Source organism: Helianthus annuus, chromosome 4 (genome assembly GCF_002127325.2).
Source record: "Helianthus annuus cultivar XRQ/B chromosome 4, HanXRQr2.0-SUNRISE, whole genome shotgun sequence".
NCBI classification, from domain to species: Eukaryota; Viridiplantae; Streptophyta; class Magnoliopsida; order Asterales; family Asteraceae; genus Helianthus; species Helianthus annuus.
This window is the reverse complement of record NC_035436.2, coordinates 90846931-90874669: the sequence shown is the minus strand read 5'-3', so window position 1 is coordinate 90874669 and position 27739 is coordinate 90846931. Positions and strand designations below refer to the sequence as shown.

At 38.5% G+C, this 27739-nt stretch overlaps 1 protein-coding gene and 1 long non-coding RNA gene across 13 annotated transcripts; one reads left to right on the top strand and one right to left on the bottom strand.

Annotated features, from left to right (window-relative positions):
- The first annotated feature begins 9744 nt into the window (after positions 1 to 9744).
- LOC110912566 (WAT1-related protein At4g15540) lies at positions 9745 to 26426 on the top strand. 12 transcript variants are annotated; one of them, XM_035988994.1, is made up of 8 exons: positions 9745 to 10023; positions 10112 to 10174; positions 10652 to 10765; positions 11078 to 11276; positions 11349 to 11507; positions 12337 to 12488; positions 13039 to 13175; positions 17209 to 18046. In XM_035988994.1, the coding sequence occupies exons 1-8, from the start codon at positions 9818 to 9820 to the stop codon at positions 17745 to 17747; spliced, it is 1569 nt and encodes a 522-aa protein (XP_035844887.1). In that variant the 5' UTR covers positions 9745 to 9817; the 3' UTR covers positions 17748 to 18046. The 12 variants fall into 12 exon arrangements, 7 of the variants coding, with proteins under 7 accessions (XP_035844887.1, XP_035844890.1, XP_035844889.1 ...); XM_035988997.1 differs by having other exon boundaries at positions 10109 to 10174; positions 11239 to 11276; positions 11320 to 11507; XM_035988993.1 differs by having other exon boundaries at positions 9746 to 10023; positions 10109 to 10174.
- LOC118491334 lies at positions 20552 to 21647 on the bottom strand. Its single transcript, XR_004891294.1, has 2 exons — positions 20957 to 21647; positions 20552 to 20876 (listed from the first exon to the last, which is right to left on the bottom strand). It is a non-coding gene; the product is annotated as an uncharacterized LOC118491334 (long non-coding RNA).
- Positions 26427 to 27739: the final 1313 nt, after the last annotated feature.

Here is a 27739-nt window from a genome sequence, read left to right as displayed (position 1 = left end):
CACTCTGTTGGGGCGAACAGTTAGTCTTTCTTAGAATGGAGTCAATCTCTTCGGACCAATGAACAATTGCAAAGGCGCTTCCTGTTTCGTCGAAGTTCAAAGGCTTGCAGTTCAGGAACTGCTTATAGGTGCGGTCAGGGGGGGTTATTTCCAGTAGTGCCATTGCTGTGCTAAAAGCGGAGAGCTTCATGTCGTGCAATTGCCTGTGAGTTGCGTTTTTGCAGCTCGGCTTCTATCCTTGGCAACATACTGGTGTTTGTCTCACGCCTGGTGTGGCATTCTCTTCTGCCAAAATGGCATGAAGTGGGTTAGACAAATTTCCAATTGTCTATGAGATACATAGCACCATAAGCCATCATGTACTCACCCAATTTTACACATAAATATACTCAATGTGGGGGTGGGGAAATAAATTTTCTGAGCCTTCACATAGGCTTGCCAATTTGGCTGGTTGCTTGAAATAGAATGAACTCGAGGCTTCATCGCCTTGGTCATTCGTGTTCGAGTTATTTCCTGCTACATTGGTTTTCATTAGCTTGACCCGCAGAGTCCACCAGGATTTCTGTGCACTACAAGTCGTTATTACGTGGGCCCCCGTAATAATAAATTGTCTTGCACAGTTACCCCAAATTTTCTCTCGTCCAAGCATCAAGGAGCAACAGCAGGTGCATCGGCATGAACCGGGTCATGCTCCAATGCGGTGTTAGGAGCAACGCCTAGCTCAAGGGCCACGGCTGGCTCCGGATCAACCAACTCCATCTCAAAATCAGCTGGATCACCCATCATAGAGGGTTACAGGATCCTCCAAGGGCTGGTCTAGGTGTATGAACTCAAGGTCATGGTCTGGATCAAAACCGGGTGGAAGAACAAGATCACCCTCAATACCGTGATCAAACTCAAAGCTGTGTGCGGGAACCGGTGCAGCTGATGATGCCGTATCAGGGTCGGCGTCGTGTGAATGGTGCTGCACTCCTGGTATATGCTAAAATGCGGATGTCAGGAACTCAAATGAGTCTGGGACAGGGGAATGGGCGTGAGTTTCCCCTGCAGGAGCGTCCGCAAGCAGTAGGCTAATACCAGCAGCAATAGGGCCTCGCCCTCGAATGGGTCCTCTCCTAGTAGATCGTTATCGTCGTCAGAGGCCATGTCGGGGGGGGCATATCAACAACAGGATAAGCGGCAAGGGGCACAGGAGCAGGGATCACCGCGAGTGGCAAATTCCCAACAAGATGGCCATCAGTAGGCTCTGCTACGACTTCAGGCAGCGCAAAAGGGCTGAAAGTCGTCATTGTCTGTGCCGGTAGTATCGGAAATGTACACCTCGTGCTCCGATGAAACTATGTCGTCTGATACTATGGCCATGGGATTCGTAGTGTCCTTCTTTCTAGTACTTGATGAAGGCATGACGTGTGTAACACAAACACACATACGTATAATAATCAATCATATATTCATATAAACATGTAAGTCAACAATAAACAATCAAATAATTCTCCTAGTCCCACTAGCCTCCCAGTCTCCTAGACTGACATTCCTAGTCCCACTAGCCAAATTCCTTCCAGTCTCTAAGACTGCTCTATCATCCACCTCGACCTCTTAGATCGAGCCTCGGCCCCCAAGACCGAGCCTTAGCCTCCAAGACTGAGCCTAAAAATAATAAACATCTACCTCGATCTCTAAGATCGAGCCTCGGCCTCCAAGACCGAGCCTCAGTCTTCAGGACTGAGCCTAATAATGAATAAATGAAATGTGCTCAACATTTGTTTGTAAAAACGTTTTGGATCTGGACTTAAGTGGTATGCAGCAAAAATGTTTTCGTGAGAGCCCTAGTGATCATAGTCTAGACTCAAGAAGGAATCCTAGTTCGCTATGATCAGAGCTCTGATACCAAGCTGTCACACCCTGGCTTTGCGGAAGCGTGGTTAATTTGGTGTGACTTCTTAATACCATAGCTTAATCATAACAAAGCTATATGAATTAAAAACATGCAAGAGTCATCCATTAAGTTTTAAAACCAAATATACCATAACATTATTTTAACGGGAAACACCCTAACAACCATAACCTTGTTCAACAAACATTACAGCTTAAACATAACATAAACACAGTTTAAGGACTGTGACTTGTCCAGGAAAGAGTCACATTCCCTAAACCCTGGATGACCTTGGAAACTAATGCAGCGGGAAAACGCGCCATACCGTGCCAGATCTTTTAATTCCCTGAAATACATGTAAGTTGAAAAATCAACAATAATGTTGAGCGAGTTCATGTGTAAGTGAGTAAATAAACCTTTGTCTTTATCAAAAATCCTGGTATGTAGCAAATAAGGAAAAAGAGATCACCAATGGTTTGCAAGGCCATTGATATGTGTGAAGTGCAAGTAGGAAGACTCAAACCTAGCGGATTTATGCGTCGGGCACTAAGTCACCCCGAGGTCCGTTATGCTGGACCTGGGGCTGGGCTCGCTACACCCAGATAGATCTACCGCTCCTGTCCCTCGGTCCTACCATGAGGATTAATGGCCTCAAGTTTCCGCCTACCCACTCACATGATCTAAGTAGTAAACCTCCTTACGCTAACCATACCATGTATAAAGTAATCATAAACATTGTAACATGTATTTCACCCCCGCAGTTTAGAAAACTGAAAACAGTTAAGAGAAAAGGGGGACATGAACTCACAGTCAGTGCGTCGATATACCAAGTACTCCAAATGTCAGGCAGCTGTGCAACGACCTACATGTGCTAGTTCTATTAGACGGATGGCCGTGCCTTAGCTTTATAGTTTAAGTTTTTGGGAAATAGTTAGACAACTATTTCGTGTTTATATTTTGCATGTACTTGGTAGTTAATCTCCTTCCCAAGGATGGGGGATTTAATACATGTGCGTTTGTATTATTTCATTAAGTCCCACTTAATATATTTTTACTTCTACTTCCAAAATATAAATATTTTTCTCAAAAATATTATACTTTCACTTCACATAATACTTCCAAAATAATGCATTGACAAAATACGCGTTCATGAATATTTCCGTATAATGCGTAAGTTACGTTTTAACGATTAAGTGGTAATAATGATTACCGGTGTAACTTATATGTTTGTCGTGTAAGCGTTTGTATTATTTTGGAGCTGTTATCGTTCGAAATATTATTTTTACTCTAAAAATAATATTTATGTATTTTCACAAAATAATCATAAACAGTGTGGTGAAAAATATATTTACTAAGTATATATTTATCACGTTTAGTTTTGTGAAAATCCCACCTCCGAATATTTGTAAATAAAGTCGTGGCGAAATATATTTTGAAAACATATCAAAAATAGTTCTAACACTTGTAAATAATTCTAAGTGTTAGGTTTTAGAAAAATTTCGCCAGAGTTTCCTCTGTAACTGGAGGTGGCCACGCTTTCAAGCGTATCATTTTCTTTTACAAAATCATTTCAACACTTCTTTAATCAATCAATCAATTTCCGACACATCAAACTAGTCGATAAGTATGTAAATCGCATAATCACATGAACTTGTGGTTTTTCCGAAAACTATAGTGTAGATCCCGTTATATTTTGTGGATCTATGTGTAAAATAACTAAATCTTGTAAAAACCTCGTCTTTAGAATAAATCTATCTTTACATCTTCCCGTCATCTTTTACAAAAGTTGTTATTTTGCCGGATCTTTCATTTCACAAGTGTTTATACACTTGTGGTTTGCAAAAATCATATTTGTTAGTGTGTCATCCGACTTTTATAAAACATGATTTTCTCGACACTTGGTTCTACGAAAATACCACTTGCACATACGTAGATCCTCTAGTTTTAAATACTATTTTGCAAGTAAAAATACTTTTACACAAGTTCATGTTTCTCGTGTGGTAGAGTTTCACCTTTTAACCCTTGTGCCGATGGAAACAAGCTTATGTCAAGATTTATGATCTTAACAAAGTCGGGTTAAACGATGATCCGAGCTACCACAACGTAGATCGGGCCTAAATAATCACCACTTTCAAATACTACAACTTTTACACAAGTATTAAGCTTTTATCCAACAATATTCATGTTTTAGTAGACTTTAAAGATTCAAAACGCAAGTTTCCGCATTTTATCCGTTACAAATCTTATTAACCACCTTAGATTAGTTCGAAAATGAGTTCTAAGTGTTATACCTCTAGCTCGGGGCTAGGGAAGATTCTAGGCGAAAAGGTGGTGGATAAAAGCAAGATAGCGAGGTCCTTCCACTTCCGTTTGCTCCAAGACTCCTAATGCGTGACCTTGAACACTTGTATGATGTTGGAATGGATGGATCAAAAGCCGAAAATGGTGGGGTGACAAGGGGAGTGTTCGGCCGTAGCTATGGAGGCAAGAGAGAGAGAGAGTTTTTGGTGTTGGTTTGTGAAGTGTAAGAACTCTTGAGTTTAGGCAAGGTATTTATAGACAAAATCAAGATCATCGTCCAATGGATTATATGTCCCCTTGATATTAGGCAACACAATTAAAATAATCAAACTTTGTACCCTTGTTGTCTCCTCTAGTTTGGCCGATCTCAATGGGGGGGGGGTCTTGGTTCGATTTCAAGTGGATAGTTAGAGTTTAGTTACTTTAAACCAAGTTAGATTAGGAGTTAACTTAGTTAGTCACATGTTGTGCTTTAATGCGGGTGTTAGGGTATTCAGGCACCCTAACTTGGCTCAGAAAAAGACCAATAATATTTTTGGCAATATTTTTATGTTCCGGGTATAGTCCGGTTGTTCGGTTGGATAGAAATCCGTTAAAGTGCTTAAGTAAGCTTTTAAGCGTCGTTAATAATATTTTTAGTGACACAACTTATTCTGCAAAGTGTCAGGAATATTTCCTCATGTTTTGGCACTTTATTAGTTAGCCAGAAGCTAGTATGTTAAATAAAGTGCTGTGTTTTGTGCTTAGCGTACGTTTTAGGCACATCCAATCATCATATCTTATTCCTAGAGACGCAGTTCTACAACCCTTGTATCCCTACACTCACTATGGGTGTAGTAAAATACTACTGGCTCATACAGGCCTTAGAGGCAGTTTCTGCCTGATGCTGGCTTTATCAGCATGTTCAATAGGTTATCCGTTCATGGTGCTACTGTGCTTTTGTGCATCATGTTTGTCACTAAAGTTCAACATGTAAATAATGTAGTGACGGCATGTAAAGTATGATGCAGGAATATACAAGTATCAGAAATCAAGTAGCAGTTCATCAGCAATTTCAGTTAAGCACAGTAATTAAGCAGTAATTAATTATTAATTAATCGTACGGATACCTGGTTTAGTGAGGGTTGTCACAATACGACGAAACAGTTTCTGGACACGGCCCCGTGCTCATTGAGCACGGCCCCGTGTTCATCTTTCTGCAGAACTTTGAAGCAAGGAATCTTGGGTTTCTAAGTTATTTTCTGAATTTATGTAGACTTTTTGGTCATAAATAACTTTAAACAATGTTACACAACATGTTTTCACCAAGATTCCATGATCAAAACTCCTTGTTTCCTACCACAAAGGTTGAAAAATTCAAACTTTTCAGGGTAGTTCTTGAAGAAAGATGAAAAGAAGGAAATGTCTAGAAGAGGAAAGGACAAGATGGGTTGTTGGAACCTTCTTTTAGACTTACCTAGGATTGTTTGAGAGAAGATTCCTTCAAATCTCTGTCCCAAGTTGGTCCAAATGTGCAGGATTTTTGGCTGCATTTATAGAAAACGACAGCCTTCTGGACACGGCCCCGTGTTCGCTGGACACGGCCCCGTGTGCAGATAAAATTCTGACACAGTTTGTCCGTATTCTGACGTTCTGATCAGAAGGGAATCTTTTGGTGGACACGGGGGCGTGTTGGCCGGGCACGGCCCCGTGTCGGGTAGCTGTTTTATGAAGTTTGTCGCTACTAAGGAGTTTATTTATATCGGGTGGTTCTTGATTTGTTGGAACAACCCCAAAGTGCCTAAGATACCTTAATTGTCCTATAATAAGGCGAGAACGCAAGAGGTTATCGGTGAGGGTAATTCCTATTTTCATTCTAGGTGGACAAGTCCAACCCTTTTCCGGGCTCTCGTTAAAGAAGGTGTATGCCGAATCGCTCAGGTCTATGTATGCACCGAACGAAGTCGATGGGGAGTCCTTCACGGCACAATCGACACAGGGACGACTATCGTCCAAGTCCTTTCTGAGTATGAAGGTATTTTCGGGAGCAACGAGGTTGTCGGAATGCGGTTCCAACATTTCCTCATGGTCATCATCTTGGGATGGATCTATAAAATCTTTCCTAAGTTCTTTTGACCAATTGAGAATTAGTTCTTCTAGTTGAAATAACTCGTCAAGGAGCATTTCTCCTAGAATATCTGGCGGGGCGCATTCGAGGGAGAGATAGTGCTTATTTTTGCTTTCGCCCCTCTTAAGGTTACAAGGAATCGGTGGGTCTATATAGTGGGGCCTATAATTGAGAAAATAACATTTAATTCCTCATGTTCGCCTCCACATAATCGACACCACATACCATAAGAGTGCCGAAAGTAAAAAAGAATTACTATCACTCATGTTTGTGTCAGAAATTACCAACCGCCGGGATCTAACGGTTCTGTTTTCAGTAAGAGAATCTTGGGCACGGGGGCGTGTTGAGTGGACATGGCCCCGTGTTCAGCTTACTGTCTGACTTAAAACAGGATTGCCAGTTCCAATGATTGAGCACGGGGGCGTGTTCAGCAGGCACGACCCCGTGCTGAGCTCTGCAGAAGCTGAAAATCTACGAAAAATCCTAAAAATTAAAGAAAATAATAAAAATATGATTAGGCCGTTGATTCCTAACTTTCTTAAAATCCTTGTGTCCCCGGCAGCGGCGCCAAAAACTTGATGTGCGTGAAGTGTGTTATATTTTAGATGTATATTTAAGCCCCTTTTTACACTTTTAGCCAAGTTTTAAATTTATAAAACACGATATTTACTAACACTAAACACACATATGGGCAAGTGCACCCATCGTGGACGTAGTATAGTGTTGGTAAGATACCGAGGTCGTCCAAGGACACAAGAGCTTTTAATACCGGTTTATCCTCAACGTCTAATCAAATCAAAAAGTGAGAAAAATGTTTTAAACTAAGAAAAATAAAAACTAACTAAATGCTGAAAAATAAAATAAAATAAAAATAGATAGACAAGATGAATCACTTGGATCCGACACGTGTGTTAGTATAACCTTTGATTATTTTCGCACTTTTGCACTTGTTTAAGAGATTATCTTCGTTATTGTAGTAGGCCCCTCTTTTGAAGGCGACGTTACCCTCAACCCAGTAGTTTGAGTCAGCAAGGATACAATCCTAAAGGGTCGGATTATTGAAAGATAATGAATTAAGTTATTAATGCAAATTGTGGTAGGCCCCGCTTTCGGCGGTGACGTTACCCTCGGCTAAGTAGTCTGAGTCAGCAGGGATACAGTCCTAAATAGCCGGGTTATAGTATTAATAGTAGTTAACTTATGAGGGGGTCAAAGAGTTTGGATCCCCGCCATCCAATACCTATGGGCATTGAAGGAGATCCTACTAAATTTGACCCAGGTCCCAAGCAGGACCTCTAAACGCTGAACAAGGGCAAGACCCTTACCAAACCGTTCCCTTAACCCCCGACCAGGTAGCCAACATACCTCCATATAGACCGTGGAGATATGAATGGTGAAAATCTTTTATTTTATATAGAGAGTAAAATAATGCAAAGACACCACGGACAAACGATAAGGAAAGATCACCTTCAACATAAGTAACTAATTATTAAAGTCATTAATACAAAACCAAATAAAAAGTGCAAAAGATTAAAAATAAAAAGTATTATACTAAACACTTGTCTTCACCAAGTGATGTAAGAGACTTAGGCAAACATGGCCTTGATTGTCAAGAACTCTTACCATCAATCTTGGATCCCGAGACGACTCACACACTCTATGATGGACAATGGATGATGGTGGTGGATGATGGTGTTATGGTGGTGGTGGGTGGTGGATGAAGTGTGAGAGAGGTGGTGTGCCAAGGGATGAGATGGAATGAAACCAAGCACCCCTATTTATAGGCTGAACAGAAGGCTGGGCACGGCCCCGTGTCCGCTGGACACGCCCCCGTGCCCGTCTGACATTCTCTCTCTTCATTAATTGTAATTCGCAATTACAATTAATGCGCCTGCTGTACTTTCACCACGCCCCCGTGCCCGCTGGACACGGCCCCGTGGTGGGCAATGGAAGCTTCTACTGGTTTGTCTTTTCTGCTGCTTCTTGGGCACGGCCCCGTGTTCGCTGGACACGGGGCGTGTTCAGTCTTCTGTTTTCTCTTCTTTGCCTTGGGAGGTGCCGTTGAGGATCCGGGCAGTCTACTTTTATCCCTTTTCTTGTATTTATGCTAAAATTAGTTGTCTTTTTGCTTCTTTTGTGATTTTGAGCTCATTTCATCCTGAAAATACAAAAGGAAGACAAAAACACTCTTTTTCCAACATTAGTACTTAAAAGGGGTTAGTTTTATGCCTTAATTGATGTGATTTATATGTTGCATTTTACACACATCAATTACTATAATAAAAAAATGGGCTCACTAAACCTAATGCTAATAGACTAATTTTCAAACCATAAAAATTGATTTGTAAATGAGCCTATACTGAAGTTGGTAAGAGTATACTATTTAAAAAAATTACTTTGAGTAACCCGTGTAACACACGGGTGCTTGGACTATTTATGTTGGGATTTTTACATATTTCCCCCTATTAAGAGGCTTAATTACATATTTACCCAACTTTTAAATTTAATTACATATTTCCCCTTTTTCTTAGCAAATTACCACTTTACCCTTTTGTAATTCCTTTTCTCAAAATTAAAAACATCAAATGAGGGTTCATTCTCCATTCGTAATCTGGGTTATGATGCCCCTTCCCCTTCAACAATCTGGTTCACTATGAAAAGGTTCCATGCTGATTTAACAATGATGTATCATTCCTTGATTATGCCTTTTGGTGATAACGTGACATTCATGGTATCTTCAGGAAGAAACCTATTTTTAATTTCATTGTTTACGGATTTAATATCAAGATTGATTCTTGAAAGTGTGTTACTCAACAGCAACAAACTGAACCAAGAACGATCTTTGTTGCAGTTTCTTGAAGGAGTAGGGTATCTTTTCGACTTTTTACAGGCATGTGTGCTTTTTAGTGTTGAAGATTGACATATATGCATCGGTTTTTAATTTCTTTTATCATAGAAAATTTACTTTTATATTATATTTTTTAAACTTGCTCAATAGTGGTGTAAGTGAATGTGGATTCAAGGTCTTACTTTTCAATCAATGTTCAAAATATGAGTTTGAAACACCCTATTTTTTTATCAATTAATTATGTGATATTGTATTGGAAGAAGATGAAGTAGAGGAATTGGGGGAATCTGTAAATAATTGTTCAATAAGTTCATTAAGGGTAAAATAGTAATTTAATAAGAGTATTTTTAATGAAATAGACAAATATGTAATATAGATAGTTTAGGAAGGGGAAATATGTAATTAAATATAAAGGTTGGACAAATATGTAATTAAGCCTCTTAATTGGGGGAAATATGTAAAAATCCCTTTATGTTAATATTTAAACGTATATATAATTAAATTATTTACGTCCACACTGTTAAAGTATATATTTTTTTTGTGTAGCTACCCGTGTATTACACGGGTACTTAGACTAGACTAGTATGGATAATATATAGATAATGAACGGAAACTAATATTCTACATATTTCATCGTACCCAAGAATAACAAAGAGAGAGAGAGGATCTAGAGAGAGAGAGAGAGAGAATGGGTGTTGAAGAGAGAGGGAAAGTGATCTATAAAGATGTACTGCCATTTGCAGGGATGGTGATGGTGGAGTTGATGCTAGTAGGTGGCAACACACTCTTTAAATCGGCAGCAAGTCTTCAAGGGATAAACTCTTATGTTTTCACCTTTTATGTCTTCCTTATTGGCTTCATCTTCCTCTTACCATGCCTCTTTATCCTACACAGGTACTAGTATTTCAGAATCAAACAATAATAATAATAGAAACCTTTTTAATTTGGGGGATTTAGTTTTTGGAGTGTTAATTTACAGAAGAACAAGCATCCCACCCATCAAGATCTCCATCATTGGGAAAATATTTATGCTTAGTGTGCTCATGTAAGTTTCTTCCTCTTTGCTGGAATATTTCATTTCAAGTATTTATTTATTATTTTTTTTTAAATTGGCTTAAGTATTTTTCTAATAGTTATATTTGCTCAAGTATTATTATACTTGTTTCCAATACCTTGAAGTGATTTGATTTGGTGGGTGATAACGACGTTACTGGATCTTATATATTTTAGCATTTTTAAATAACCATTTTCGTCAACACCTAGAAGCATGCTTTTGTTATGTATTTAAGAAAGTTGTGATAATTTTGTGAGTTGATATTGGAAACAATTTTCGACATCAAAATTCCAGAACTCACACTATTTTTGTGAGAATTCTAAACCACTAGATCATAGGTGAAAGGAATTAACATCTTAGTAACATAAAAACTGAATTTAGGTTCATTAGAAGTCAAGTTGGATAATTTTTGAAACTTAAGTAATAATAATACATGTTCCATAGGCTGAAATGTCATATGATTGATAGGTACTTGTCACAAATATTTGGATATGTTGGTCTCAAGTATGCTTCTCCAACTCTATCATCGATCATGAGCAACCTATCACCTGCTTTTACCTTTGTGCTTGCATTCTTTTTCAGGTTATCTTCGATTAACCATTAATTGTGTTAAGCAACAAGATGATGTATCCACTCTTGTAGTGGAACTAGAAATTTTTGAACTGTAACAAAATGCTTTTACTAACTACTCCACTTAGAACTGAATTCAAATGAAAAGTCAAACAGGTTCTAAAAATGAAAAGGTTAATTTGAATAAACCAGTGAGTAACCTGAAATTCCATTCAGGTAGGTCTATCAAGGAGTCAAACTAGAAGGAATCTTGAATGCCCTAATAGAAAACTTAGCTAGCTAGCTTAAGATCATCATAACTATGTTATCTGCTGCACGTGTTAGGATGGAAAAGGTACATTTGCGAAGCTATACGAGCTTGGCGAAAATTTTAGGAACACTGCTGTCGATATCAGGAGCGATTATAGCAACTGTTTATAGCGGTCAAATGCTTTTATCGACCTCAATGAACAAGGATTGGATTATTGGTGGCATTTTACTTGCAGGTCAATATTTTCTACTCTCCTTCGCCCTAGTTGCTCAGGTACTAATTAATTATAATTCCATTTACAGCATATATTAAAAAGGTGAGAGTGTTTTGTTACAACCTTTGCAGGCAAAGATATTGGTAGAGTATTCTGTAGAATTGATCCTAGTGTTTGTGTTGGGCATAAGTGGATTGGTTGTAGCTGGACTTGCTGCCTTAATCATGGCACATGATTTAGAAGCTTGGAAGCTAAGGCCTGATGTTGTTTTGGCCACTATACTATACATGGTAAGACATACGTCGTCATCTTTATCATTCATATCTAGGGGATGCCGTACGATTCATCCCATAGCTTAGGTTTGACGTACCAGATTTATAGGTTTGGCCGAAGGTTTATACGTCATCCGTGTGTTTTTACTATGTACCAGCAAACTCACACACTTCTAAAATGTACACTTTTGTTCACCATAGGACTTCTTGAACATTCAACCTCATGCTGTTACTCTAGATATAATGTTCATGAACTAGTCAATTGAGAGTGGATTGCCATTTTAGTCCCTGAGGTTTGGTCCAAATTGCCATTTTAGTCCAAATAGTTTTTTTTCTCCTCTGGGTCCCTGACTTTTCCATTTTCTTGCCATTTTGATCACATTGCCTAACTCAGTCTAAAAATCTGATTATAACCAGGGGTATTTTTAGCATAACTGTTGTGTAGTGATAACCAGGGGTAGTTTACAACATAATTTATAAACCTCATAATAATTTAATGCCAAAAATACCCCTGATTATAACCTGTTTTTTTAACTAAGTTAGGCAATGTGATCAAAATGGCAAGAAAAAGGAAAAGTCAAGGACCCAGAAGAGGAAAAAAAACTATTTGGACTAAAATGACAATTTGGACAAAAACTCAGGGACTAAAATGGCAATTTACTCGGTCAATTTAAAAAAAAAAAAAAAAAATCACTCAAAGTCATCTGAACTATTTTGGCACCTTAGTTACCAGTTTGGCCAATAAGCTATCAAGACCGAAAAATAATGATTAGTGAACACCGCTAAATGTTAAATTCAGAAGTCACATTACAAGTGAAGAAAGATCTAAGAATTGGTGTGTTTTTAGGGGTTTTCTTCTGGATTCTTTAATGTCGTGGTACAAATTTGGGTGTTGCGATTGAAAGGTCCGGTATATGTAGCCATGTTCAAACCGTTAACAATTATTATAGCGGTGCTTATGGGTGTCTTGCTTCTTGGTGATTCACTATATCTTGGAAGGTCATTCATCTCCATCTTACTTTTAATTCATTCATGTGTGTGGGGTGGGGGTTGTTTGGGAGTAATGGTGGGGTTCATCTGGGATTCTAGGTGGTAGACTGACTTAATAACTTAAAATTATTTATAAACCTTAAAAAAATGTATAATAATTAGAAAATAAATCAATGGGTAAAAGAGTGGAAAGTAATTGTACCCCAGTGAGAATTAATAAACATAAATACTTGTTGAATAAAACAAATAGTTTTGTTTTGTTTTTTTTTTTTTTTTTTCATATTCTTCCTATCAAAACCATACATATCAAAACTAATTTACAAATATATTTATTGGCCTCTAATCACCAACGGATAACCGACATACAGTTTACGACGACTCTTTTAAGATTAAAAAATGAATAATTTGATTAAAAATTAATTAGATTGGATTATTAAATTAAAAAAATAATAATCAGCTATTTTTCTTACGGGTATCTATCATCCCCAATTTTGTGGTAGTAGTGAAATGAGGGACGTGTAAGTGGTTGAGTTTGTGGTATTATATTTGTATGGTGCAGTGTATTGGGTGGAAGCATAATAACAATAGGATTTTATGGGGTGGTTTGGGGGAAAGCCAAAGAGGATTTCGAAGGTGCCTTCTCCACTCAAACAACATCCACACCTCTGCTCGAACCACATGATGCTTTGGAACAAGGTTCATAAATTTCCACACCTCTGCTCCAACCATATTTTTTTTAAAGTTCTTAGCGTTAGAGTGAAAAGGTATGTATCTAAATCTGACATGTCAAATCATTTATTTATTTGTTTTTTCTGTCTTTTCACGACTTTCGTTATCTTTTATGTTATAAAAAGTAATATTAATATTAACACATAAATATTCAACAATTCTAAAACTAATACATGTTCTTGTGCAATAATTAATACTCCAGATAACATTCCTCCTTAAGCTATTCGTGTCAGTTTTAAACTTCCACCACCATTTTGCGAGCATCGCAAGGTTTGCCTCTCTCAAAGAACCTATTAATCATAATCAAACTAGAATTACTTAATGGGTTAGGATTGTACTTTATGTAATTCTCTTGTACTCAAGTGTAACTTATTAGTCTATTTATATCATGTGCATCCTCACATTGAGGATCATCCATTCATTCAATCCCTCTCTAAATTCTCTCATGGTATCATCCGCTCAGGTTCCTCTCCCTCTTTAACTTCTCAACTCTTTGTTTCCTCTTCTTTTTGTCTGCCTCTCTCTTCACCTTCTTCCCACCATGTCAACATCTAAAACTTCCAATGACTCCCTATCCATGACCGCCCTCCTACACTCCCTCAAAATCCAGTTATCATCAACCAATTTCCTGCTGTGGAGAAGCCAAATATGGCCCCTTTTGTCGGATCTTGATCTCATCGGCCACGTCGATGGTATTGCGACAGCCCCGCCGGAAGTTCTGACCACCGATGGCAAAACCCCTGCTAATCCGCAGTACACCGCATGGATGGCTGCCGATCGTCATGCAGTCATTCTCATCAATTCATCTTTGTCCGAAGAAGCGGTGTCGGTGACCGTCGGCCTCACCACTGCAAGAGCTATCTGGCAGGCTCTTACTAACGAGTACTGCAATGCCTCTGTCGAGCGAGTTCATAATATTCGTGACAAGCTGCGTTCACTTGTCAAAGGATCTGATTCTGTGGCGGAATTTGGCCGGAAGTTCAAGGGGTTATGTGATCAACTATCAGCCATTGGTCATGCTGTTTCTGACTCCGATAAGTTACATTGGTTCACTGCTGGTCTCGGTGTTGATTACATCAGTTTTACGTCGATTGTCAGGGCCTCTCGTCCATCCCCTTCATTCCAAGATTTGGTCGCTCAGGCCGAAAGCCATGAGGTCCTTGTCCGTGAACTTCAGTCTTATAACAGTTCTTCTATGGCGTTTGTGGCTCAGTCCTCCCGTCCCCCTCGTCGTGGTGGACGTGGAGACAATCGTGGTTACCGCAACTATCGAGGAGGCAGAAACAACCGTGGTGGTCGTGGAAATAATGGTTTTCGTTATAATAACAGGAACTCCTATGGTCCTAGTCATCCGTGTCAATTGTGTGGCCTCCATGGTCATGTCGCTAGTTCGTGTCCTTCCCATGTGTCGTATCCCACCAGTGAAGCCCATCTTGCAAACTCGTTTCAGGCGCAATGTCAAATTAATCCCAACAATGCTAGTTGGTATGCTGACTCCGGGGCTACCGATCATAAGACTCAATCTACTGGTAATATTCATGACATTATTTCATGTAATGGCAAAGATAAGGTATTTTTTGGAGATGGCAAATCTCTGTCTATTTCTCACAGGGGACACAAAACTATTGGTAATAATATTCATCTTAAAAATGTCCTTGTGGTTCCTAAAATCACCAAAAATCTTCTTTCTATCAATAAGTTAACTATGGACAACAATGTTGATGTGCTTTTTTCTCAACCAAATTTCTATGTTCAGGATCGGGAAACGAGGCAGGTCCTGGCTCAAGGAAGATGTGAGAACGGGCTTTATGTGTTGAATCAAGATCATCAAGCTCTAAGTGCTGTTTCTATAAATAAAGCATCATATGAATTATGGCATAGCCGTTTAGGACATGTGTCCAATGATGTTATTAAGCTATTAAATAAAACCGGATTAGTGCAAGTCACATCCATTTTGCCTAAACCCATTGTTTGTTCCTCGTGTCAAATGTCCAAAGCACAAAAATTGCCATTTGATCTTAATCCAAAACGAGCACTCTTTCCTCTCGACTTAGTTCATTGTGATTTGTGGAGACCATCACCTATCACCTCTCATGAAGGCTATCGGTATTATGTTGCCTTTGTTGATGATTTTTCCAGGTTCACGTGGCTATACCCGCTACACACCAAAGCAATGTTCTCGACTATTTTAACTACTTTTATTACTTTTGTTCAAACTCAGTTCTCGAGAAAAATCAAGGTCTTCCAAAGTGATGGTGGAACGGAATTTGTTAATAATCAAGTTAAAAAGATATTCCAAGACAATGGAACGTTTCATAGACTCTCGTGTCCTTACATTCCTCAACAAAACGGACGCGTGGAACGAAAACATCGTCACATTATTGAAACTGGACTTGCCATGATGTTCAATGCTAAAGTACCCTCGTCATATTGGGTTGAAGCTTTTAGCTCAGCGGTATACATTATTAATCGTCTTCCATCTAAAATTCTTGAAGGCAAATCTCCTTTTGAACATATGTTCGGCCATGTTCCCAACTACAATAATTTTCGCACCTTTGGTGTGTTGAGTTTTTCCGTATCTTAGAGACTATTCCGAACATAAGTTGGCACCACGTTCGTTACCGTGCATTTTCATTGGATATGCAACCCAATATAAAGGATTTCGATGTTTAGAACCCACCTCACAATGTGTGTACTTCAGAAGACATGCCACATTTGATGAGTTATTTTTTCCTTTCTCAGGAGATCTTTGCCCACAAAATAATGTTAATCTTGAACTAACAACCTTTATTGAAAAATCCTGGACAGGTTCTGTCACAAACACAACACCTCCAAACGAGAATCCTGTTGAGAAGGTCCAACATTCTGCTCCTTGTGGTCTTTGTTTAGATGATGCTGATGGGCCTCCTCCATCCAACAATTCTCAAGAGCAGCCCACTAGTTCTGGACCGACCAGTACGATTCCTCCAACAACTGCTGTGCCAGATCATCAGACTGATCAACGCCGCCAACTCCGCCTCCACCGCCACCTCCACCCAACTGGTCACCATATGACGACTCGTTCCAAAGCCAGAATTTTCAAACCAGTTCATAGACCAGATTTTGTTCACCCTCAGCATCATAGTCTCAATGCTGCTCTCTTTGCTAAAACTGACCCGACAAGTTTCAAAGTTGCGGCTAAACAACGGGAATGGGTTATGGCCATGCGGAAGGAAATTGGTGCTCTACATCAAAACAAAACTTGGACTTTTGTCCCGAGACCCGCAAACACAAATATAGTTGGTTCAAAATGGATCTTTCGTACTAAATATCTATTAGATGGCACGATTGAAAGACACAAGGCTCGTTTAGTTGCTCAAGGATTCACTCAAGTTCCAGGTCTTGACTACTCACAAACGTTCAGTTCAGTGGTTAAAGCTGCTACTATCCGCATTGTTTTATCATTGGCTGTCATAAATGGATGGAAACTCCACCAACTCGATGTCAATAACGCATTTTTACATGGTGCTCTTCAAGAAAAAGTGTACATGGAACAACCGTCTGGGTTCATTGATCCGCGGTTCCCACATCACGTTTGTCGACTTAACAAAGCACTTTATGGCCTAAAACAGGCGCCTCGGGCTTGGTTCCAACGTCTCAGTACATTTCTTCTTCAGAATGGGTTCTCTTACAGTCGTGCTGACCCATCTCTATTTATTTTTAAACAGGATTCATGCATCATCTATTTATTATCTATTTATTGGCATATGTGGACGATTTAATTATCACTGGCAATTGGGAAAGTGTTATATCCTCCTTTGTCAATAAACTCAACTCTGAGTTTGCTACAAAAGACTTAGGCGATTTAAGTTACTTTCTTGGACTTGAAGTAACTAATTAAAAGGTCAACTATTCCTCAGTCAGTCGAGATATGCTAGAGATATCTTAGAACGGGCTAATATGTTAAATGCCAAACCGATGGCCACTCCTCTTGCGGCTAACATTGTTTTTACCTCCACAGGTGAAACATTCGGAGATCCCACCTTATACAGGTCATTGGTTGGAGCTCTCCAATACCTAACTATCATTCGTCCCGATATCGCCTATGCCGTAAATCAAGTAAGTCAGTTTCTACAGAACCCCACAACTGATCACTTTCAGCATGTCAAACGCATACTCAGATATGTTAAAGGTACCATTGATTTTGGGATCACCTTTCGCCGCGCAACTTCATCCAACATTCTTGGCTATTCAGTTGCTGATTGGGCCCGTTGTATTGAAACACACCGATCAACTTATGGATATTCCATCTTACTTGGAGGCAATCTTGTTTCATGGAGTGCCAAGAAACAACCAAGTGTAGCACGCTCTAGTTGTGAATCTGAGTATCGCGCTATGACAAATACCGCTGCAGAAATTGTTTGGGTTACTCACCTTCTCAGGGAACTGCATGCCCTTCCACCTGATCGTCCCACCATACTTTGTGACAATCAAAGTGCCATATTTTTAAGTCATAATCCCATTGCTCATAAACGTGCTAAACATATAGACATAGATTAGCACTTTATTCGGGAACTGGTCTCCTCAGGTAAGTTACACACAAAGTTTGTTCCTACCAAGCTCCAGGTGGCTGATATTTTTACCAAGAGTCTTCCTAGACCTCAGTTTGAGCTCTTCAGAGACATGCTTTGCCTTGGCTCACCACCATCTCGCTTGCGGGGGGATATTAATCATAATCAAACTAGAATTACTTAATGGGTTAGGATTGTACTTTATGTAATTCTCTTATACTCAAGTGTAACTTATTAGTTTATTTATATCATGTGCATCCTCACATTGAGGATCATCCATTCATTCAATCCCTCTCTAAATTCTCTCAGAACCCAACCCTGCTCCTCCACAGTCCTTCGAGGTCATCACATTTTCCCATGCCACCCAATTTACCTTTTTTTGTTCCAGCTTAAAACCTCATAAAAATCCACTCCTTATCCTTTCCAACTGGTTTATAACCTGCATTGGAGTCCTATAGAGCTAGAAGAAATATATCGGATGGGGGTTCAACACTGATTTTGTCAATGTGATTCACCCTCTGAGTGAAACCGTTTTCGCCTTCCAAGATGATAGCCCTTTTTGTAAAACTTCCACCACCGACCTCCAATACTTAACTAGATTCGTATTGGCCCAGCAAACCCAAATGAATAAAAGGGAAGGACCCCACTTTGCACCTTAAGATTCTAGCCATTTCTTGAATCCTAACATTATCCACCCCAATCCCGAACAACGTACTCTTTTTAAGATTGACCCAAAAACCTGATGCAAGATAAAAACACCGAATTAATATGTTCAAGTTACGGGCACTAGTTATAGACCACTCCTTAAAAAATTCCGCATCCTCTGCATTAAGAAAGTGTGATAACATAGACGGAGAATGATTAAACTGATTGACCATATCGGAGCCAAAGAAATCGGAGGCCCCCGGGTGCCGCCAAAAGCCTACCAGAAACCACCAGCCGATCCCTATATCTCTCACTCCCGTTTACCTCTCTTTAATGGGAAGGGCTAACGGGAACGATTGCGATTCGTCGGTTGGGGGATTGGGAACGTCGACTGGAATTCTGCATTCAAATGGCAGATTAGTGATATTAATGGCTAATTCATGAAGAGAGGGGTTGTGTAATCGACTGTGATGTTGAAGGGAGAGGAGGGTAGAAAGGGAAAAGAATTGTCAAAAATTATGGGTTTTAACTTGGCTTTTGATATCCCATCTTAAAATTTTTAAGAAAATTATTTTTTTGTACATGGGAGATCTATTATATAGTACTAGGGCATGTTTGGATAAGCTTTTCAAACCAACTTATTGACTTATTGGCTTAATCAAAAAGCCAATAAGTCATTTTAGTGTTTGGCAAATGGAAAAGTGCTTTTTAAAATGACTTTTTGAGTTGAAGGAAAAGGAGATTTCAAGAAGTTAGTATATTGTGACTTCTTGGCCAGCTTATAACTTTTCAAACTTCAAATTACCAATGTACCCCTTATTTACCCCATTTTAGTCATTTTACATCAATAAGCTAAGACAAACACTTTTTAAAAAACAACTTATTGACTTATTGGCTTTTCCCAACCCATGAGCATCCAAACACTTTTTTTAAAAACTCATTTTCAAAAAGTCCTTTTCCCAAAAGTCCTTTTTAACTCTAATAAGCTTAGCCAAACATGCCCCTAGTAGGAATGCCCGCGTGTTGCCACGGGTACTTATATTTTTTTAGCACACGTTTACTTCACGGATCAAGTGAACACTTATTATATTAAATAAAATAAAAAATAACATGAAAGAAAAGAATGTGTGCACAGAGCTTACTTTTGGCTTTCTCACATACATAATTCATTTCAGCACCTCTAGTAAATTTATTATAACAAAAAATATTTACATACCTAACAGGCTAGAAAACCCGTGACATCAACCCAAGGCAGACTCTAACCTCCAAAACAAGGTACCTAACCAAATGGGCTTTTCAAACCCGGCCCCTGCCCTGACTATACAAAACACATACAAAAACCTAATAGTCCAAGTAATACAAAAACCTAATAGTCCAAGACACCCTTCAGGCATAAAAACCTTAGAACCACTTTACACAACAAAAAATTAAAAGACTTCAAATTCCAACAGTAGTCTTGAACTTCAATTCATCAACTCTAAGCATTCTGCAATTCCTGTAGCAGTCCGATATTACAAATCAGCCCAACAGTCAGCATTTACATCCCTTTCATTTGCCCAGATTGCCCATTTCCTAGATCCAATAAGATTTTATAATACCAAAAGTGTATTACATTAGTACCCATAACAACATCAACTTCCTTTAAAACCAACATCTCCCCAATTTTATACAGACCCATACTCCAAAAAATTAGTCTCTAGACCATTCAACCAGTAATCACCTCTTAAAAGCATACAGACCCAATTTCCAAAAATACCCTTACAGCCTTTTAATTTCAATGGCCAATCAATCCACCACCATCTTCCTTCATTAGACTATGGGGTATGGGGCGTGGCCCTTGGGGCTTGGGTTTGAAGCCGGGCGTGGGACGGGCTAGCAAGGTGACATGGCGGGCTCTCAATGGCCAAACCAAACTAGCCATTTCACATGCCCCCATGTGTCAACTCATGCCCCCAACCCAAGCCCCACCATACCCCATGGTCTTAGTTTTACACACCATTTAAAACCAGTTAAACTCAAAAAACCAATAGACATCAGCAACACTCTGTCAATATACACCTGAATATCCAAACCATTCATGTAATCCAAAACCATACTCCGGGTTTTTCAATTAACAAACGATCTTGACTAAGAAACAGAGAATCATTATCGCCCAAATAATTTATTTTTCTTCTCACAAAACACATGCATATTCGGATTTTTAAAATATAAAAAAAAATAAGAGATGAAAAAAAAAACACACTTAACACCCCTAGTTCTGAAGCCAATCCGGAAACATGCCCCATTTAACACCCCTAGTTCTGAATAATGTTTAACCCATATGATTTTTGAACAGAAGGGGTGTTGACCAGGGTCATTGGCATCGCTGCATCGCAGAGTTATCAGACAGGCGCGCCTTCATCTCCCTGTGTTCCCGGCTCATAGCACACCAATAAAAGCATCAGTGCACCAAACATGGATCACAGGGGTCGTTCTGCAAGCTCAAACCAAACAGAAATATCAACTTCCGGTTAATGTTGAAAAAATATAATAGCTAGTGACATTTGTGATTACCTCAAGATGGTATTTGTTGTGTAGCATTAGTCGAACAATGTTAGCGCATGCACCACACAACCACCAACCCCTCGAAAAGGTAATATGATGTCATTGGGTCAATAACCCAATTGAGTGTTGCTGTTGTTGCAGCAACTGCTAGACCCTCTACAAAAATCGCATGAAGAACACATGGAACGGTGGAGGCGGCATAGGCATCTCTCACTGCTTCATAATTGCGCCCAAACAAGACACATGGACCAAAATGCCAGTCCGACCTGAAAATAGAATATGAAAGGAAAGTTTGAGACAATCTAGCAGGCATATCATAGAGATGATAGCTATAACATATGATTTGCTAGTTGCAACAGTTTCATGTTCATAAGATGCCCCCACCGTCTCAGTTTAAAGAACTCGGTGACCTTGGTTTTAAAAAGCGCAAAACGCTCCAAGGTGTTTATGTCTAGAAAGCTAGGACAAGAGCTCCACATACGCGTGGTGGGGCTTGATGTTACTCTAAAATGTCCAAGTTTTATCTCCAAAAGAGCTATAAAGGCATAATGGAAAAAAAAAAAATATCTTTAATTCGTTAATTTAAGCATGAAAATATTGAGTAGACTCCTTAAGCTTCACGACTTCTTCTTTCAACCGAATCACCCTTTGAATTGCATCGCCCAAAATAACCAAAATTATCTGTCATGGGTGGCCTTCCTGGGTCAAGAAACATATATAAAAACTTTTTGCCATTTTTAAGTCATTAATGATGAAAGATGATGTTGAAAAAATGAAAAATGTAACGTAGGCCACAAATACAATAATATAAATGCAACATGAATGGGAAAATAAATGTTTATATACCCCTAATGGATGCCCACTACAGCGCATGATCTTTCCAGCCTTGAGTAATCCTATGCAAAATTTATAAAATAAAATAAATATTTATTACAAATTTAGCACATTAATCCTAAACAAAATGATAAAAAAAAAAAAAAACAATTTAGCACTTGATTTCTCTGCCATCATCTATCTTCGTGATAAAAGTTATTTACCCAGCTAGACACATTGTAAAAGACACTGAAAGTTCCAACTTCAAGGAAGACAAACACATATAAAAAAAGTCCTCAAGTCGGAAGTACGCATAGAACAAAGAAGTACATTCCTTGTGATCGATCAACAAACTATTTCCATCATTCAATCAAGAAATATAATCCTGCATATAAAACCTTAAAATCAATTCTAGAGAACTTGTAAAGCAATAAAATCATAAATAGGAACCGGGGAGAGACGAAGTGATGTTTCTCCGTTCACCAACATACCCGTTGGAATCCTATTTCGCCGCCGTCGGTGTTCAATCCACCAATAAATGGTAGTCCTTGATTTAGGTGTCATACAACCTCATACACAAAGGAAATCTGAGATGCAATTTTCTATGATCCTTATGTGTTAAAAGTTCAAAAATTAATCTGTTTGCAAATGATAACATAAACCATAGAAAGTTAGAAACTCAAAACAAAAATGCAATTACTTGAGGACATTCGCCTGATTTGAGACTTCAGATTTGAAAATTGTGTGCCATTCGCTTGTTTGACTACGGTTCTTTCTTGTAATTGCCTATTCAGAAATAGCAGAAACTCTCCTAACAATTAATACATTAAATTTGGACATTTCAATTGATAGGAGATGAAAGGGTTATACATTCAATTTCAATAAAAGGTATCTATGAAATCCTTCAATTACCCCTCTAGTGTCTTAAAACTTTGGGTGAAATACAGATTTAACCCCTCTAAAATGGCTTACACGTCGTTGTACATGGTGCTTCATAACTTTTAAGCATGGTAAAATTACAAACTTGTCCATCACATTTGCTTTATATAGTACTAGGTTATCACCCGCGAATACTCACGGGTTGTGAATCTTTTTATCTAAAAAAATAAATATACATATATATTAATAAATGAAAATTACATGATGAAATTGTTGAACAAGTATTCATTCATATGGTTGCATTGTCCAAAATTGTTGAATACAAAAGAAATCATTTTATTATCTAAAAGATATATTTTGACATTTTTTTTTAAATATTTAGAACATTAATTATTTACAACATGTTTTAGGACAAAGAAGTGTTCGTGGGCCGTTTCGGACAACAAACGCATAAATGTTATATGTTTTGACTCGTCACTTAGCATGTCGTTTGCTGCCAATAATGAAGATCACTATTATAGGATATGATGATACCCGAAAACCACATAGTTGATCCATCCACACAATAGCATTATCTTGGTCATAAATCCCATTAACACAGTGGTGCTTAAAACAGCAACCCTGCAACCAAACACGTTACAAATTGGTTGCTTCAAACATTCTAACCTCAAGTACGAGACTATTAAACTTCGGTGCTAAATCATAGACATAAATTAGAGGCCTTCTCTTTTCCACCACGGTGACCATATTTGCCACAGCAGGGTCATTGTCGGGAATACTTATTTGGGTCGGACTAAGCCTATGTAGTTGATCTCTAATTGATGAATAAACATACTAAATTCTACAATCCACCCATACAAGCCATCATCATACGGCATACATGATATATCCAAAATATCTATTATATATTTGATTTAATTATTTAAAGGACAACTTATTTTTCAGGTGTTCATTGGTTTAAGTTTCGGTATATTCAGTTTGGTTTTATTTTTTCAAACCAAAACTGAAACAAACCGAGTTTTGTCTCATTTAACCTGTTAGAGAATACATAACTGCTAACACATTTGTTAAAAGTAAATGTTTATTAAATAGTAAATACGTAACGCATAAGTAAAACACCGCATAATTCTTTCTGATGTAAAACCACACCAATTTTCGTTGATGGTATTCCAAATCTAAGTTGCATAATTTGATTGATAATATTGAATCGTATTCCATAATATAAGTCTATTTTATAGTTGTAAAAGGGTATTTTATATTTACAAACTGCTAAAGGATATTTTAAAGCAATTTTGCTTAGATGGAAGGAAGATGATGAGTAAGAAAAGCAATGGACAATTCGATGAGTTGTGAATGATGTCGATCTCGGTCTTCAAGCCGAAGCCCGAAAAGCAAAGACCTATGGAAACTTGACCCAAAATAAAAGCCAATGTTTGATGCTCGGTTCTGGAAATTTCACTGACTCGGGTTTCGGTTCGGGTCGGGTCGGGTTAGTCCGCACAATAAAAACCTATGTTATTAAGTCATCATATAACAATAACTGCAATTAAAAAATCTACGAAAACATTTTACATTTCCATTTAAATTATTCATGCAACACCACTTTTTCACTATATGTGTACTCTGCACCAGAACCACAACCAAATGGCATCCCACTGTTCTTTACTCAACTCCCACAACCTATTAACCTGCAAAACGAATTCAATATTACTGATAAATAAGAAAGTTTCAACATTGCCATAAGTTATCCAACTCAACAGAGATAATATACCAATTGAATCTCCATTCAAAGCAGTTGTCTGTCATGTCGAAACCAGGTAACGAACTTCCATTGCTAACCGGGCAAATCTATTTTTATTGTTAGCATGAGACTAAAATACGTACATAATAAACTACTTGTAAACAAAAAACTACCTCACAGTAATGGTATATGCTTTAATCACCTTCATCTCCGAGTCTTTATAATCAAAACTAAACCCCTAGTAAAACTTAAAATTCCAATTCAAATTTAAACCAATTAACGCTACAAATGTATTTAAAATCAACCATAATAGCATATTCTACCTGAAGTTTGCCTTTGTTAAGCAACAGTGTGTACCCAGCAACAATACCGCAACGTTTGCATTAATTCAGTCTCTCTTTTTTCGCACAGCTCGGTCAATATACTGAGTGTGAAAACAAAGAAGATCTGAATTAGACATGATAATGCTGCCATTAATGAGTAAAAATAACAAAATATATTTCATCAAGCATCCGAACACGAATAGCTTTATCTAAAGATAACACTAAACATAACTATAGATGAAATCTTCATCAAAATCTGCAACATCATTTATTAAGTCTAAGAGAAGAAAATCTCTGCTTAATAAATAAATGAGGTATAAAATTACCTTTGAAAGGTTGGGTGTCTCCATCGTTGATAGCCATGGTTTTAAACCTACCAACACTGACTATTCACAGTTACACTACCGGAATTGTCGACTATTGTGACAACTCGAGTTTCCAAGATTTCACTTTCGTATTTATTGTATGTTAACTGTTTAGTTGTTTACTTACACGACTTGTTTGCTTTGTAACTGTACACATTGTGATATGATAAAACGTATTGTGATTGTTGCATGTGTAGGTTTGGTGATATAACATGAAACCTGTTGAAAAACTTAAACTATTTAAACCATGAAAAGGCCCGACGAAACACAAGTGTTTCGCCATAATCCACACTCGACGAAACTGAGTGATTCGTCATAAGCCTTAGCGACGAAACAGAGAGCGTTCCGTCACAACATCTCGACGAAACAAGCCGTTTCGCCGGCCCAATGATTTGCCGAGGCCCATTAAGGGCCCAACACGTTTTTACGTGTATTTGTTGCGTGAAACTGTTACACTCGACATTCTGTTGGCAGTTTAGAAACCCTAGAACTCTCTCCTCTTCTGTGTGACGGCAGCTTTGTGTCTACCAAGCCCTCTTTAGCGATCAAACCATCATTCATTCTATCTCGGTTAGTGTAAATAATTATGTGATGATTTTGTGTGTATGATTAGGGTTTTTCACAAGTATTATTGAGTCTAAAATCGTTGTGCCGATAATCCAATGATTGTATGTGATATGGATCTTATGAAAGTTTGATAACTTTGTCGTTTATGATTAATTAGTTACATTAACTGCTCATGATTCTGTCTATATTTTATTGTGTTAAATAGATCTTATCATGGAAATACATACGGGTTGAAATCCAGGTCGTAGAAGGTTGTTTGGTGAATTAGGATTCATGCTAGATATTATGTGCCATGATGATTTGTTATGATAATGGTAACAATGATTTCTGAATGATTGGATGTTTGCTGTGTGATTGTGGGTGATCATTGGGTAACGGCTGTTCAAGATGCTTAGGGTTTTCTGTGTAACTGTTAAAGACGTAACTGACCCGACGAATCGCCTGCCGCGACGAAACTGGTATGACGAAACGGGGGTGTTTCGTCATGGGTAAACATGGCGAAACAGATGTGTTTCGCCGAGGGTATCACGACGAAACAAAGGGTGTTTCGTCGAAGGGAAGTAACGACGAAACATGGGTGTTTCGTCGAGAGGGAAATCTGCACAGTAAACTTAGTTATTTCTGTTAAGAGTTAACTGGATTAATTAACTGCTGTTAAATGATAAGCATGACTTGTATGAGTTTGAATACGTGCTTTGTGCTATTCGGTGATCATTGATTCAATATCCACTGTGATTGTACTTATACGTGAACTTCGTGCGTACTTTAGGACTTGACTGATTATTTGTGAGCACAAACTTTAGCTTACCGAGCAAACCAAGGTGAGTTCACACTCTTTCCAAGGCATGGGATTCCTAAGGGTTGGGAATGGGTAAATGAACTAAACAGTAATTACTACCATCCTCCGTGGGTAGGATGCCGAGAATACACACTGGACAAACCTCTATTATTGAAGTCCCTCATTATATCGACTTAATCGCCGAGGCCTATGGCGAGCGGGTCATTAGCTAATAGCGCTATTAGGTTTAACAAACCTCACACCATGTCATTCGAACAGGCGTGTACTAATGGACTATGGCAAAGGCTCAATGCTGATAGACATTGACTTAGGGCACCTCTTACATTTTCGTAGTAGTCGACACACTCGGTCTGGTAACACATGGGAAGCCCCCACTAATCTTCGTACACATGTCTGGGAGACCGCGATACGAAATAATTCGATACATGGTTTACAAAACGAACATATGATTTACGAAACGAATACCATAACTAAACAACCAACTGTGAACTCGCTCAACTTTGTTGTTGACTCTCTGTTACATGCCTTGCAGGTCGCTAGGTACTCATGGAGCTTGAACAGGGAGGCGCGATCGTTGTGGGACATGGCATTGTGTGCCATGCTAAAAACATCACTTTGTTTCGTACTTAATACTTACAATGGGTTTTACAATTATGCTTCCCCTAACACTTAACTATGTTTTGATTTAAAACACCTTTCATATTGTGTGGTTGAAATTTTACCTATTACTTATTATTTTAAATATGATTGGTGGCTTGATCCTGGTCCGTCACGCCTCCAAGCGGTGGTACTCCGCGTGTGGATTTTGGGGGTGTGACAGATTGGTATAAGAGCCATTGGTTATAGCGAACTTGGTTTTAATAAGGGAAAAAGTTTTTGTTAAAACCAGACTAACCAGAACAGTGCTCAACGATCCACAACGACGCTTCGCTCCACGTGCAAGACTCAACATTATAGGTGATATGGTTTATGTTTTATTGCCTACTTGTTAGTTACATAGAACTTTACTCATGGTATGCTTAGATAAACGTAGCAACTATTGTTTGAAACACATGTGTGCTTACTCTCTTCTGTCATCGCACTTTCGCGAACCTCTCTCACTCCTGTTTCCCTTTTGTTATGAAGCTCATGAGTGGACGTGTTAACATGACTCAAGCCCAGTTGAAGGCTCTGATTAACGAACAAGTTGCTGCGGCACTTGCAGCCGCACAAGCAGGAGGTATACCCTGCAGTCGTAACTCACTCTAGGATCTTTAGATCCTACACTCCTAAACCAACTCTTGTGTTTAACCTTGTCATGTTCTT